At 45.8% G+C, this 14,987-nt stretch overlaps 1 protein-coding gene across 4 annotated transcripts in view; it reads left to right on the top strand.

The window, feature by feature from the left end:
• The window catches only part of SCYL2 (SCY1 like pseudokinase 2), an 89,134-nt gene that overhangs the window by 57,869 nt on the left and 16,278 nt on the right, over positions 1-14,987 (top strand). For all 4 annotated transcript variants that reach the window (XM_078783847.1, XM_068125394.2, XM_068125396.2 and 1 more), the window contains exon 14: positions 12,016-12,116. In XM_078783847.1, the coding sequence (XP_078639973.1) occupies positions 12,016-12,116 (101 nt within the window). The remainder of the gene's footprint in view (positions 1-12,015; positions 12,117-14,987) is intronic.

Here is a 14,987-nt window from a genome sequence, read left to right as displayed (position 1 = left end):
CTTGACTGCAGTTATTTTGTCCAAAGGCCGTGCTACGAAATATTAAGTCTAGCGTGTCAATAATTTTGTCAATGCCATTTCTTTTTATTTTCTGGTTTAAAAGGATATATTGAGTTCTGAATCAAAAACAAAGGTTCTGTAATATTAAGAGTGAAATAAAGAATTGTGGAGACCAAATACTTTTGGCAATTTCAACTTATTTTTAGAGAAAATTGTGAGTTATTTGAAAAAAGTGCAAGGGTGCCAATATTTTTGACCATGACTGTATTATCAGTGACATGATGTTGTGATGCAGAAAATGCAGGAAATTTAAACGTTTTTTATGCCTTGTGTTGAAGTGCGATGTCCGATGAGACACTAAAGACCCCGTACTAAAATACAAGCTGTTTATTAGGAGATTCACACATATGTGGGAAAGGGTATGCTTCAGATCAATGCCAAGTCCCTTCTCATTAGGTTTTACTATGCACTCTGCTTATATACACAGAGGCAGCTTTAGCGGAGCAGAGATTATCATCTTAACAGGAAGCTTCCCACAAGAACATGTCCTGTGCGCAATGCACCCCACATGCAACCTTGAAGGTCCCTTCCCAGAAAGTAGGAGGATTGTACAATAGGAGGAAACCACAGAGTTCCTGTCATTGTTAGATAAGCAGAATGAAAAACACAGGCCAGCTTGTGGTCATAAAGTAAATGCAAGAGAAAGCACATAGCATGGGAAAACGTATTCCCAGCCTGTGAGCACTATAATAAAGAAAGTTTAATAAAACAATCATCACCTCCCACAATCTCCTCTCTTGTTCGAATATTAGTTTTCTCATATCAAAGAACAACAATTTTGTGGAACTTTATTAACTTTCCAATCCGCAACAAAGACGGCTGGTTCGACAAAGTTGTGCCCTGCTGGAGGGCCAGGCACCTCCCCCGCAGAGCTGGCTCCCTCCGCCTCCCGCAGCCGCAATCCCTGCTAATCTTCCGGTTAATCGATGTTTATGTTCATGAGGGATTGAATGTCTCTTTCCTCAGGAGTGAATAGGAGATCGTTAATCTCCTGTAACATTCATTCACGTTTTGCATAAAAGGAATGATAGACAAAAGAGAAGGCGAGCGACTAATGCCACTGGTGTCGGAATCATCCGTTTCCTTGTAATCCAGGGTAACGGATCGATCGGGCAGTTCCTTGTACTCGTTCATTTCCAGCTGGGCCATTTGTGCTGAGGAGCTAGAAAATAATCTCTCCATACACATCCGAAGGAGATGCTTTGTTAAAACACAACTAAAATTAATCCCACAAGTATGGTGAGACCCCACAAAACCCAGGACAATGTGGTATATCCAAAACTGCTCAACCATCCTGAAAACCAATTTTTTATGCCCAAATCTTCCCAGGAGGTCCTCTCTACCTGTAGTCGCATGCTTGTGTCTTTAAGTCAGTTAATAGCTGCTTCTATCCCCTCTGAGGGTCTGTTATCCATGTACAACACTTCCCTTTGATTACCCCACATACCTCTCTTCTTTCTGCCAATAAAATGTCAATTGCCACTCGGTTTTGCATCACCATAGTACGCATTGCTACCATAGTCCAGGTCTTTAAAACAGCTGTTCACCACCATCTCTTATCTTGCCCCATCCAAAACCTTGATCTTTTCTACCCCCGCTAATTCACCCCAGATACACTTTTTCCAAATTACAACTTCTTTCCTGGAAGTCCTTGCAGTGTTCATATCTTTTATACCTCTCCCACCTCCCCCAAACCCTCTCCCTCCCCACAGTTCTCTCGATGTCCCTGCTCTCACATGTTGTGTTTGTGTCCTTCCCCCTCTCTCCCCATCTTGTCTACCGCTTCCCTTATTTTGTGTTTTATGTGTCAGTTTGACTTTTTGTGTGATTAATGTTAGCTCTTTCACGAGCCTCGATCTTGTATACAAAAAAAACAAAAAAAACATTTTTTGTATTTAACAATTCTCTTTGAGCTTGTAGATTTATCATTGGCAACCTTTTCTAAAGCCAAGGCGACTTTGTCTATCCTATAGCTGTTCATTACAGTGCCTGCTCCCAGGAAGAAGAATCCCATTGCTATCTCCCATCCATGTCCAAAAAGAGAAGTCTGACTGTCCTCGTCCCACATTACTCTATGAACCCTTCCCAGAGAGGTTTCGAGTCTATCTAACAAGAGGACTTCAGGTATCACTGAACCTAGGTAGCATGTTCCCTTCCAGCTATCGGGCAGGTATGGGTAAGCTTTATCCCCACAGACAAACATTATTCCATGTAGAGAAACCAAGTGATTCGAAAGACATTCCATGCCCTCTGAATCTAATCCCTTGGGGACAGTGGAAAAGGTAATAGCTGTCAGGGTGGTGGTATTGTCCTGTAAACCCACCCGAACTGTCATCACTCCCTTTGAGTGTTTTGGTTTTCTCTCAGGTATAACAAAATCGCATTCAGATACACCCATTTCTATTATTCCTATTCCTTGTATGCAGATAATGCCCCTTTGTATTTCCACCCAAACTGGACTTGGTCGTGCTGTCGGGTCCTGGATTGTGGGAACATATCCAAATTTACGAGCACATTCGTCATCATTGTTCACCCCTGTTCTTTCCAACGTTGTTCGAATACAAGTATTCCCCAGGGGGTTTGAACATAAGCCGTTAAGTGACAATGGAATTGCATTCATCCTAATACCCGTTGAGGTGCGTTCCGGCATCGGCATACACGACCAACACTTTGTGTGATTTTGGGCTGCAGCAACCTCTCTAGCAACTCCCCAGTAGGTGTTTGATTCCCCAGTTTTTCCCCTCATCACTTCCTTTTGGTCTTCTGGCGAGGGTGGTCGATATCCCTTAATGTTAACCGTCATGGGGGTAATTTACCCCTGTGCAGGTAGCTCCACAGAGGCGGGCTTTAACAAGACATTGGAATTCCTGAGGTATCTTTGCAGGGTCGCTGACTGACGTTATCATCTGGTCGTTCCTATCTCCCCATTCATAGCCGGCTTTCTGTTGAGTGGAGGAATTGGTGACGTCGTATTGGAATCCGTAACCAACCCAGTTTCCTTCTTCGGTTTTTGTCAGAACATTGACCCATCTTCCTGCTATTTTCCTAGACCATCGTACCATTGAGATGGTGAATGCTGGCTGTTGATATCTCTCCCTCATGCTTAGACAGGGTATTTTTTTATTTTTTGTCCGTTTTCAATAGTAATAGATGCAGGTACCATTGGGATGAGAGTTCCCATTTTCCTTTTTTTGGGGTCCGCTCCATTACTAAAATATTTGGGGTCGTCTAACGCTCTCTTTCTTATTCCTGGGTGCGGTACCTGGGGTTCTCTACTCCTTTGTCCGTTTATTCTGCCTAGGAAGCACATCCCATACCACAGAGGAGGTAATTGGGGATATGCCCATTGGCCACAGATGTAATAATATCCCAATGGGGCTGTTTGGGCCTCAAACAGAGAGAAGTTGGTGAGGTGCGTTTTTGCCTTAGTGTTCATTCTGTAGGAGAATAATTTCTACTGTATTTACTACTTCTAAAACTTCAAGAAACTCGTTTTAGCAAAATCAATGTTTTATTCACTTTTGAGAGTTTTGCTGTATTCTACTAAATGTACTAATTAGATATTAATGACGTTGTTCTGCCGGTCGTGGCTGTAGCTCCTTCTGTAGGTCTTTGTTGAACCTCGTTCAGTTGTTGACCAGTCTCCAGTTGGTTGATCAAGTCAACTGGTCTTCAGTTGTTCACTCCTCTTCAGTCACTCTCCCAGTCCACTGCTCCTCCGTCACTCTCCCAGTTCTCTCTCCCCAATCGCAACTTTCTCTTTCTTATAAAGGCCCAGACTCCTTTCTCCAAAAGCCTTATTTGGCTCCTTTGGCCAGCTTTCTATGTTGGGAGACTGAGAGCACTATATTATTTCTGTTCAAGAGGTCAATTCCTATGACCTGTTTGAGGGAGAATTTGCCCAGCACTAGCTTTTGTCAAAGATGACAAAAGCTATTTCTATCAATAGCACACTTCTGTTATGACTCCATAAATGGAACAGAGTCTATTTGGAACTGCACACATGCTGTCTTTAATTATATTGCTCTAGTCCTATGCTCTTGGCTCATTTGTAAAGTAAAACATATTCCACTTTACACAAGATCACATTGAGATATATTCTAGCAATCTTGTCAATAAGAATATTTATTCCCTGACAATACCTTGTGGTCCTAAATGATATTCAGCTTGAGTATCTATCTGATCTTTTGAGGGGACCTTTATGGCATTGTGGGCACACACTGGGTTTCCTAAAAAAAATTCCCTTTTGCTTCTTACTGATAAAACAGAGAAACCCTTATTCTTGTTTCACCCAAATGCATTCCTGATTTCCCCAGCCTAAGGGTGGATAGGTAAAGCATGTCTGTGGTCCACAAACATATCCCAAATCTTGCCAAATTGATTTCAATTCCTCTATTTCTTTATTCATTTATTGGGGCCAATACCCGCCTCGGGCCATCATTAATCGATCCCTATTTGTTATCATGGTACAAGTTTTGTTCCCCATGGCTGGCCATACATCTTGTTTCAGTAGAGTTTCACTATGTACTAGCGGTGTCTCCATCATGACTAGCAGCAACATCTGCATCACTCCCGGTCCCATTGTGCTGGGGTTGTTTGGCGCCCTGGGTGAGTGCTGGTGTTCCTTGAGTGACCTCTTGGTGTTGTGCCTCCGGGGATACCCACCTTCGCCAGCGAGATGCATGCATCCAAGAGGTTTACCTTTATACTTCACGGCAGTGTGTGTGACCAACAGCACCTAGCGCGGGCCGGTCCACCTCGGTTGGAGGCTGTGTTTCCTCTTGAAGTTCTTGATTAGCACCAGATCGCCTGGCTCAAAGGGGTGACACGGCCGTGATGCTGGTTCCGGTAAGCCTTCCTTCACCTGTGAATGGAAACTTTTGACTGTTCTCATTAGTTCTGCACAAAAAGTCAACACGTTATCATCTAAGTGGTGAATATTTTGTAAATCTGTCATAGCTGGTGCCATTACTGGCAGTCTCATGGGGTGTCCCCTAATGATCTAATGTGGGGATAGGCCCGTATGTCTGTTTGCTGTTGATCGCATGGCCATTAGAGCAAGAGGCAATGCCTCTGGCCATTTGAGTCCTGTGTCGTCAGATATTTTTGTCAGTCAGGACTTCAAGATACTGCTAAAGATGAAGAAGAAGAAGCTGTCTTCCGATGCCTTTTAGCGAGGATTTCTCAAATGAGAATCAAGAAGACTTCAACTGAGTTTCAACTTAGATTTATTCAACCATTGTGGAGAGAAAACCATCACTACTACACATTTATACTTTACACGAAAATACAGACAGAAAACGATGCGTTGTTCACTCAAAGGCAATCTCTGTGTCTCCCTTTGTGCAATCCCATTATATAGGCCCCGTCTTCTTTAATGTTATTTGCTTGAAATCCGGGGTCACTGAAAGACTTGCCAAAGGCAGTCTTCCTGGCACCAAGGCCCTCTAATTCCACACACTAAGAAGTTTACACAAGATTGCGATCCCAGCAAGAGGGGACGATGGTCTTTGTTTGGGCCGGAAAGGTCAGCATTCTCCTGACCTGTTTCCATCTGGAATAATTAACTCTTGTCCACCGGCCCGTGCTGTATCAACACTTTGCCCCTAGCATTCCTGCGCAGAGGTGAGGAGGTCGTCCCACAGATAGCAGATTGTCGTTTTGCTCCAAATTCACTCCTTTTAGTATTTCATGCCAACACTGAATACTTTGAACACAACTAGTTCTCAAATTCAAACAATGCAGTCTATGCAATTTAAGATGCAGGTAATAACTCACCTGCTCTTGCCTGTATAAATCTTTTATAATTCCACAATACCATTCTGACGTTCCACGGCTCCCGCCGACTGGGGATGATAAGCGCAGTGGAGTACTTGCCGTATCTGTAGTGCTTTGCATAGTTCTTTGACTATTCTCCGCTGTAAAGTGTGTGACCTGATCACTTGATATTTTCCATGAGATACCGAACCTGCAAATGAAATCACGCATGAGGCGTTTCACGACTGCAGTGGCATCACACCGGTCGGTGAGTGGCGTACGCTTCTACCCATTTAGAAAACATGTCCACAATCATGAGTATGTATTTGTATTTCAGGGATGGTTGCATTTGTACATGGTCAATTTGTAAATGGACAAACAGTAAATGTAAATGCTGCAATTAGGTCACTGTGCACAAAAACACTAAAAACAGTAAATGTCAATGCTGCAATTAGGTCACTGTGCTTTACTGGTGAACCAGTGGAGGTGAGGAACCCGCTCATCTCCAATATCTTGCCTGAGTCGTGTGCGACTCCCCATGCATATGCAGAGTCTGTGTAAATTGTGGCAGAACGTCTCACAGCCATTTCACATGCTCATATGAGAGCTATCAATTCTGCCTGCTGTGCGGAGGCAATGCATGAGCCTCAACAGTTCACCAGTCGTCGCACACCGCATAGCCTGAGAGTAGACAGTCATCCTGGGGGTGGCTTGAAGAGCCGTCGACATAATATGCCAATTCCGCGTTCGGTAGTGCTTCGTCTTTTAAATCTGGTCTCGACGCGAGACTGAATCAACGAGTTTCAGGCAATCATGTGGAGTGACCTCCCCTGGTAGGGGAATGAGAGACGCAGGGTTCAGCTTATTACATCTTTCAACAGTTAAGTTGGTAGCTGACAATAGCGTAAGTTTGTATATGATGGACCTCGCGGCGGTGAGATGTTGTGTTTTTGCCTGCAAAATGAGCGTGCTGACGTTGTGGGGCACCCTTACCACCAGGGGGCTCCCCAGGACCAGTTCAGAAGAATGAGTAACTGCATAAACGGCGGCCGCCACGGCACGGAGACACGCCGGCTGTCCTCTACTTACAGGTTCGAGTCGACTTGACTACTGCAGTAGGCAATGGGGTGCATCTTTTCACTGTGTTTTTGTACCAATACAGCTTGGGCAAAACCCTCCCGTTCATGCACATACAGATAGAAAGTTTTGTCATAGTATATGGCAAGCCCATCCGGCAAGCCCAGGGCGGGTGCTGTAGACAGCGCAGCTTTCAGTCCAGTAAATGCAATTTCCATGGCCAATGACCATTGAATCTGTGACGATGTGGTCTCCTTCGTAGCGTCATACAATGGGCGGGCCTGTGAAGCATATTCTGGAATCAAATTACGGCATTATCCGGTAATTCCCAAAAATCGTCGTAGGGCCCTTTTTGTTGTTGGTCTGGGGATTTCGGAGATGCTATTCACCTGTTTTGTTTTCAGCGTCTGTTTACCTTTTTCAATAGAATGTCCAAGGTATTCTACTCTGGTTTTACACAGCTGTAGTTTGTCATGATTGACTTTGTGGCCCCTGTCGGCCAATGCGCAGAGGTGGGTTACCGAGTCAGTCAGACACTGTGGTTTTCGTTCATTTCAAAGTACAAGGTCGTCGACATACTGTACCAGCATCGACCCTTCTGTGAGGACCACTTCCATCAAGTCTTTGTGTTGGGCCCATGAAAATAGCATAGGGCTGTCTGTAAATCCCGGAGGTAGGCGGGTCTACGTATACTGCTGTGCTTTGTAGGTGAGGGCAAAAACAGAGAAAAAGGCAGAACACAGATCAATCACCATGAAAAATTCTGCCTCTGGCAGGATGGAGGCCATAATTGTAGCTGGGTTAGGTACCACAGGGGCAATGCTTACAATATACTTATTTAACGCCCTCAGGTCCTGAACAAAATGCCAGTTCTTCTTCCTGGGCTTCCGGACCGGCAACATGGGAGTGTTACACGCACTGCTGGAGTTGGAAACATAACTCCCTGCTGGAGCAAATAATTTAACACCGGTAGAATGCCTTTCTGAGCCAAAGCGCGATCGGGTATTGGTTGACACGTAGGGGTAGGGGGCTTGCTCCTGGCTGCATTGTAATCGTCACTGGATCTGCACTTATCATTTTCCCCATATCGTTGGGATGTCTGGTCCATAGTTTAGCTCGTACCTGGTGTAAAACGTCATCATGGGGTCGGCCTCCCTCTCTCCCCCGAGAGTTCTTATACTCAATGTCCACTCTCAAATCGTGCCGGTGCGTCTATGCGCGGTTGTTCCCACATAAAACCCTGCTGGTTGCGTATGTGATCTTTTGAGATGGGGACCCCTCCCGAGTCTGATCCCTTTAGAGTAGAGCGAGTCGCCCCCGTATCCACTAGAAATTTAGTTTTTCCTGTCTTTTACTAGCGAAGTGGTGTGGTCATTGATAGGGCTATCAGTGAGGGCGGGGAAAAGGTGGGACGTCTCGCTTGCATCATGACAATGGTGGGTTTTAGGGTTATCCCGACTGTCGAATCAGGCTGGGTTGCGTCGGTCCCCATGCGGAGGTCTTTGGCCACCCCGCCGGTTGTCGTTCCTACGCCCTTTGAGGAAGGGGCACTCCCTTTTCCAATTCCCTTCCTCCCCACAATTGAAACAGCCATTTGATGGTCTAGGGGCAGTCACATTACCTTTTCTTGGTCCGCCATATCGGTCTTTGTTTTGGGGTCTCAGTTCCCCCCCCTGGAGGGGACATTTCCCAATAGATGTCATCTTCCTCATATTCTGCTAAAGGGGCACGAGCATTTCCCCACATGGTCTGAGGGGGAGCCCTTTGCCGTTTCCACACCGCATCCTGTACAATCATCTGGAAAGCTTGTTTCATTTATTGGGCTGCTTCCGCCTCGGCATTATGGGAATGATAACATTGCATTGCTGAAGCTAGATTTTGGGCAGACGTCTGGCCCACCCATCCCAGTATGGCGGCTTTTAATCTTTTCTGGATAGGTGGTAGTTGTCCTTTCACGAAAAAGTTATTTAATAATTGGTCCGGCAGGCCCTCTCCTACCCCCAGACCCCCATGAACTCTCACTACTGTGGTCAGCCGGAGTAGGTATTCCTCGGGGTCTTCGTCTTTGTGTTGTTTACAATAAGTGATTTTCTTCCAATCCACGTGACTCAGACACAACTGTTGCCCTATTTGGGTTATGAGTAATTGCTGTCTGGTGACTAGGTCTGCGAGGGTCTCATCACCCGGGGCTTCTACAGGCCAATTCGTGGCTCCTTTATTTCGACGCCATACCTTTTCAGGTAACACTCGTTCCATCATTATTCCCACATTATTATGCGTGGGACGATGGGCGGCCACAGAGGCAGTAAGATTTTTCTGTACTGCTTTGTGGTTGTTAATACACCCTTGATTTGCGTTGGCTATAGATTGGAGGCCTAATTCATTCTATGCCCGATATGCGTAAGTACTGCCGGGTTACCTCCGACGGCTTCTACCCTTGGTTGGTGCATAATCATGGGTGCAACTGTCTCCGGAGTTTCTTGTATATCTTTTAATTGAGCTCTTAGATTCAAATATGGGTCTGGTCCGTACGTAGCCTGAGGTTGGGAGAGGGCCCCACTCCCTTCCCCAGGTTTCATCATTTTGTCCTTTTCCTGTGTCGCTACCATTTGTTTCTGTAACACAGATATCTGTTTCTTTGTCGTGTCAAGTTCGCCCTTAAAACCTGCACATTTTGAGTCCATCTCCTGTTTGGCACACTCTTCTATCCACCGTCCAAACGCTTGCCAGTCCCCTCCATTGTCATTTTTCTTCTTTTTGTCGTCTCTTGCCTGCATTCCCCTTCGTAAATTATCTAGCCGCGTCCGTTGGAACGTTCCTTCCACTGGGAACGCGGACTTTTGTCCCACGGTCAGTCCCAACCCACTGGTGCACATATTGTACGGAATCCTCCCCAACTGCTCTCAACATATACTCCGCAGGAGTACCTGCGGATGGGCGATCGGGTTTCACCAGTCATCCATTCTGATTTCCCATTCTTGCACCTTATTTCCCTCCTAGTGAGGTCACTACTCAGGGTACTCCCTGTAGTCCTTAGTCACTGAATTATCTTTCTCCCAAGGTCCCACCTTGTTTCGTTTGTACCTGAGGTCTCACCTCACTTAACATCGGAGGACCCACATCGGTTCCTTAAAATTTGTCCTATTCCACATAAACGGCTTGACTACTTTTTACCAAGTTAACAATTCTGGTTTGGACTCACTCAAAGCTATGGGGGAAAGGGTCCAATTGTATCTGGAAACGACAGCACTTTGCTCACGAAGAGAGATATAAAAGGTCTCTCACCTTGTTCCCTATCTTGAGTGGGTACCCGAGCCAATTGCTGTTGTCTCCAGGAGTCCTCAGTCCTCTCACCCACAGCCTGGCGAGTCCCGGGTTTTGGCACCAATTGTTGAAGTGCGATGTCCGATGAGACACTAAAGACACCATACTAAAATACAAGCCGTTTATAAGGAGATTCACACATATGCGGGAAAGGGTAGGCTTCAGATCAATGCCAAGTCCCTTCTCAATAGGTTTTACTCTGCACTCTGCTCATATACACAGAGGCAGCTTTAGCGGAGCAAAGATTATCATCTTAACAGGAAGCTTCCCACAAGAACATGTCCCGTGCGCAATGCACCCCACATGCAACCTTGAAGGTCACTTCCCAGAAAGTAGGAGGATTGTACAATAGGAGGAAACCACAGAGTTCCTGTCATTGTTAGATAAGCAGAATGAAAAACACAGGCCATCTTGTGGTCATAAAGCAAATGCAAGAGAAAGCACATAGCATGGGAAAACATATTCCCAGCCTGTGAGCACTATAATAAAGAAAGTTTAATAAAACAATCATCATCTCCCACACTCGCTAAGCAGCTAATCTTATTTTTTTTTTTTCAAGTGTTTGTGTGTTTGTTTGTGTGTTTATTGTGTCACAGCTGAACTGTACTACCTGTAGGCCCCAAATTTTGGTTGTAGATACTTCAGAACCTGGGCAAAGTTTTAAGCTACCCCCACTCCCTACAAATCCCTCCGCCCTCCCCTAACAAGGAAATCCTTTGTCTGTATGCTTATGTCGGTCTGAAAATCATAGGAAAAAAGCGACTGGGCCGTGCTGCTAAATTTGGGAAAACATTTTTTACCCAAGTTTGCAAAAGTTCTGGGTCATGACCCCAGTCAGGTCATGGATACAAAAACATATTCTTCACCCCCTATCCCTGCAAGGGTTGGAAGCCTGCTCATGATTTCCACCTGTATGTCTCGGCCAATCCACACCAAATTTTGCTTATGCGTGGGGTCATACTTTGCATATGCATTTTGCATATTTTGCACAGGGTCATGTCATGGGGAACCCCCCTCTACCCCACAAGGCAATTCTCCATATGTTTGTGTGCACATCCAAAAATCATTTTTAAAAACGCTGGGCAAATCACTACCAATTTTTGTATACATACTGGGGCTACCCAGGACCAGGTTCAGAACATTGGTACAAACCCCCCCCCCCCCCCCCTCCCTCTGGCAAGGCAATTCTCTGTATGCACGTGTATTTGTACATCTGAAAATCCATTGTACATAAGTTAAATTGTACATAGGTTAAAAACTTCAAATTGTACATAGGTTAATTGGAATGGAAAGGTGAGAGAAGCGGAGGAAAGCATAATGTATACAAGGAGGGGAGAGGGAAGTTTAATAACTGCACCATCTTGATTACGTAGAGGTTACCGATAAAGCATTGTGTTGAAGATACATTTTCACCCTTTGTTCATTGATGGGGTTTTCAAGTCGCAGCTATTATTAATTGCTCGCAGGAAACGGCTGCTCACTTTGGCTACCTGTTGTAACTTGTCAGTGCACGCAGATGGTTAACATACACAACTTGTGACACACTCGAACAATTGCATTCCCGGGATACCACCAGGTCATTTGTGATGGGATACTAAGGATTTCCACTTATTCCCATATATTTCTTATGGTGGTCAATAGAGGTTTGACATGAAAAATCCCAGCGCTGGTAAAGACATCAACTGGGAGCACATGGGATTCTAGTGTTTTAAACACGTGGTTAGTATTTGGGAAGTTTCATAAGAGGCAAAATGTTGATGGACGCACCTTACCCATTGGTGAATCCTTGTGTTTCAGTTCAATTCGTACATAGTTATCATAAAGGAAATGGTGTCACGCATTGAGATGGAGCAACGAGGCAAGCTGGAGCAGTTGCAGGCCATGCACAACGAGCACACGTGAGTGGTCCATCAGGAACCTGTTCTCTGCCTGTGCTGTGATTCTCATTCACTGTGTTCTTCTTTTTGTATACAAGGTCAAGGCTCGTGGAAGTGTGGGAACACTGAACGGATCAGTACTCAACAGGACAAAAGGAACAGTAGAAAGAAGGGGGAAATACCAACAGTGGGGTTGAAGGATAAAATAGAGGGACACTTGGACAAATAAGGTAATGGGGGAGATAAGACGCAGGCTGAAAAAGGGAGGCTGAAAGGTGTGGACAAGTTGGATACAGAAGCAGATTCTCAATAAGTAAAAACTGGAAATTTGAAAGGAGGTCGGCTTTTATGGTGAAATGGGTGGGGGTGGGGGATTAGCGAGGGTAGAAAAGAACATGGTTCTTGATTTTGGATGATCTGAGATGGTGGTGAACAGCTTTCTTGAAGGAGGGAAGACTCAAGCTACTGCATTTCCGGGAAATTTTGTGGATTGTTGATATTTTTTGTGTGTGTCAATGATAGGCTGATCCACACCAATCCACACCTGGAGGGAAGAATGAGATTGGAGAGGATGTGGAAGATGATTCCACAGGCATGAAAAAAGAGGAACAAATGAATGAGCAGTGATCGTGGATTTTTGGGAGTTTCACCAGAAGGGGATTAATGGTGGACCTTGTGCTACCTACAGGAACTTTAGGGTGACAAAGCATTGAAAGAGGAGAGGATGCAAGACCAAAAAGGAGGTGGTAGAAGACTGAGATCAGTGACCTGTCTGTGATGGGAAGTTGATAGGCCCATAGATGACTTCAACATGTGTGATTCCAATGACTTTGAAGGCCTTGGTTTCCACTTCGTCAAGCCGAGCAAGGTGTGAGGCAGGGGAGCCAGTCCATAGGGAATAGCCTTACTCAATCAAGCTGTGGATGAAAGCCTTGGAGGTGTATAGGAGTTCAGGTGTGCCACAGAAGGACTGTATGGCGTAGGATTCCCATTCGGTGACTGGCTTTGGAGACCAGCTTTTGAAATTTGGTTTGTCCAAGAAAGATCATAGTTGATGGTGAGACCCAGGATTTTGAATGACTGAACCTCTTCATTAAGATTGTTAAGAAAGTAGATGGGATGGTTTTCTTTATGGTCCTTTCAGAGAGAGAGAGAGAGAGAGAGAGAGAGAGACACACACAGAGACACACAGAGAGACTTCCTTCCTTTCTGAAGGATGAATGATGTCACAGCAGAGGGTGGAGTCATCAGCAAATAGATAAAAAGAGGATTTTCCAGAGAGTCAGATAGATCATTTATGAAGACCATGAATAGGACTAGGCCCAGAACTCTGCCATGGGGCACTCCATCCTTTACGGGGAGAGGAGATGAAACGATTCCATTGAGTGCCACACGTTGGTCTACAAGAATAGAGGAAGTCAGTAAACCAAGTGTGGAGTTAGCCTTGGATGCCATAGGCAGAGAGTTTGGAGAGCAAGGCGAGATGCCAGACTGCATCAAAAGCACGAGATATGTCCAGAGAGACGGCCCTGATCTCATGTTTAACATTGTGGGCCTCCATCCGTTGTTGGGTGAGTGGAAGCTGCATATCCAAAGTAGAGTGGCCTTGTCTGAATCCGAATATGTGATCTGAGATGAGGCTGTTGGGGAAATGAAGGATTTCATATGAACTGCGATTATGGATTCCATGACCTTGCTGGTGATTGGAAGTAAGCTGATGTATCTGTAGTTAAGGGGATCCTTTTTATGAAATGCAGTGATGTTGATGGATTTCCAAGCAGAAGGGAAGTTGCTAATCTACCTGAGTGAAATGGCAGACTTGCCGACGTTGAGGCATCTCTCTGAGAATAACTAGAGATATGTTGACTTTCATAAACACATGATCAGATGAGCCAATTGGAGCACAGGAAGAGCTGGAGACATTTGCAGGAAAGTTAGTCATCACCAAGTCCAGAAGGGAGGATTTGCCATTGGGAGGAATCCGGGTTGGAAAGTTTACAGATTGAGTCAGTCCCATGGCGTCACATAAGTCCTTTGCTGAAGTGAGAGAGGGACCAACACCCAGACAGTTTGCATGGTGACAATTAAAATCGCCACATATGAGGTAGAGAGAGATGGGATGAGTGGTTAAAAGTTTGTCCATGTTGTCTGAGAGAGATGTAGATAGTCGTCACTGTTTGTAGGACAGTCCACCACACAGACAAACAAGAGGTCGGAGCGGAGGGGAAGTCGCAGCCAGTGGTACTCCTGGTAATTTGGAGATGTAAGATCAGTACAAGAGCAGTGTGAAATTGAGTTATTGATGTAAAAAGCAACTCCGCTGCCAGAGTGTGGTTTAGGCCTATCTAATTGGAGGAGGCAATAGCCGGGGAGAGCCACTAAGGTGTCAGGCATGTCCTATGGGACGAAACATTCTGTTAAACAGACGATGTTTGGTTTGTCAGCAGCAGCCTGGATTGAGAGATGTCAGGTTGGAGAGGAGACCTCAGATGTTTGAGGTTCGCATGTTGAGAGACAGGGGAGGAAGTTTTGGGAGAGTGCGGGATGGTTGGGAGGCTGGTAGGGTGAGGGCTAGGGGGAAGCCGAGAAGAAGCAGGACTAGGGGGGAAGCCAAGAGGGGGCAGTGCCAGGGGGAAGCCGAGATGGGACAGGGCCGGGGGGAAGCCGAGATGGGACAGGGCCTGGGGAAGCCGAGATGGGACAGGGCCAGGGGGAAGCCGAGATGGGACAGGGCCAGGGGAAGCCGAGATGGGACAGGGCCAGGGGGAAGCCGAGATGGGACAGGGCCAGGGGGATGCCGAGATGGGACAGGGCCAGGGGGATGCCGAGATGGGACAGGGCCAGGGGGAAGCCGAGATGGGACAGGGCCAGGGGGAAGCCGAGAGGGAGCGG

The sequence above is a fragment of the Myxine glutinosa genome, chromosome 8 (assembly GCF_964187855.1).
Source record: "Myxine glutinosa chromosome 8, kmMyxGlut1.1, whole genome shotgun sequence".
Lineage (NCBI taxonomy): Eukaryota > Metazoa > Chordata > Myxini > Myxiniformes > Myxinidae > Myxine > Myxine glutinosa.
The sequence above is the reverse complement of the archived record's forward strand: the minus strand, read 5'-3'. Positions and strand labels throughout refer to the sequence as shown.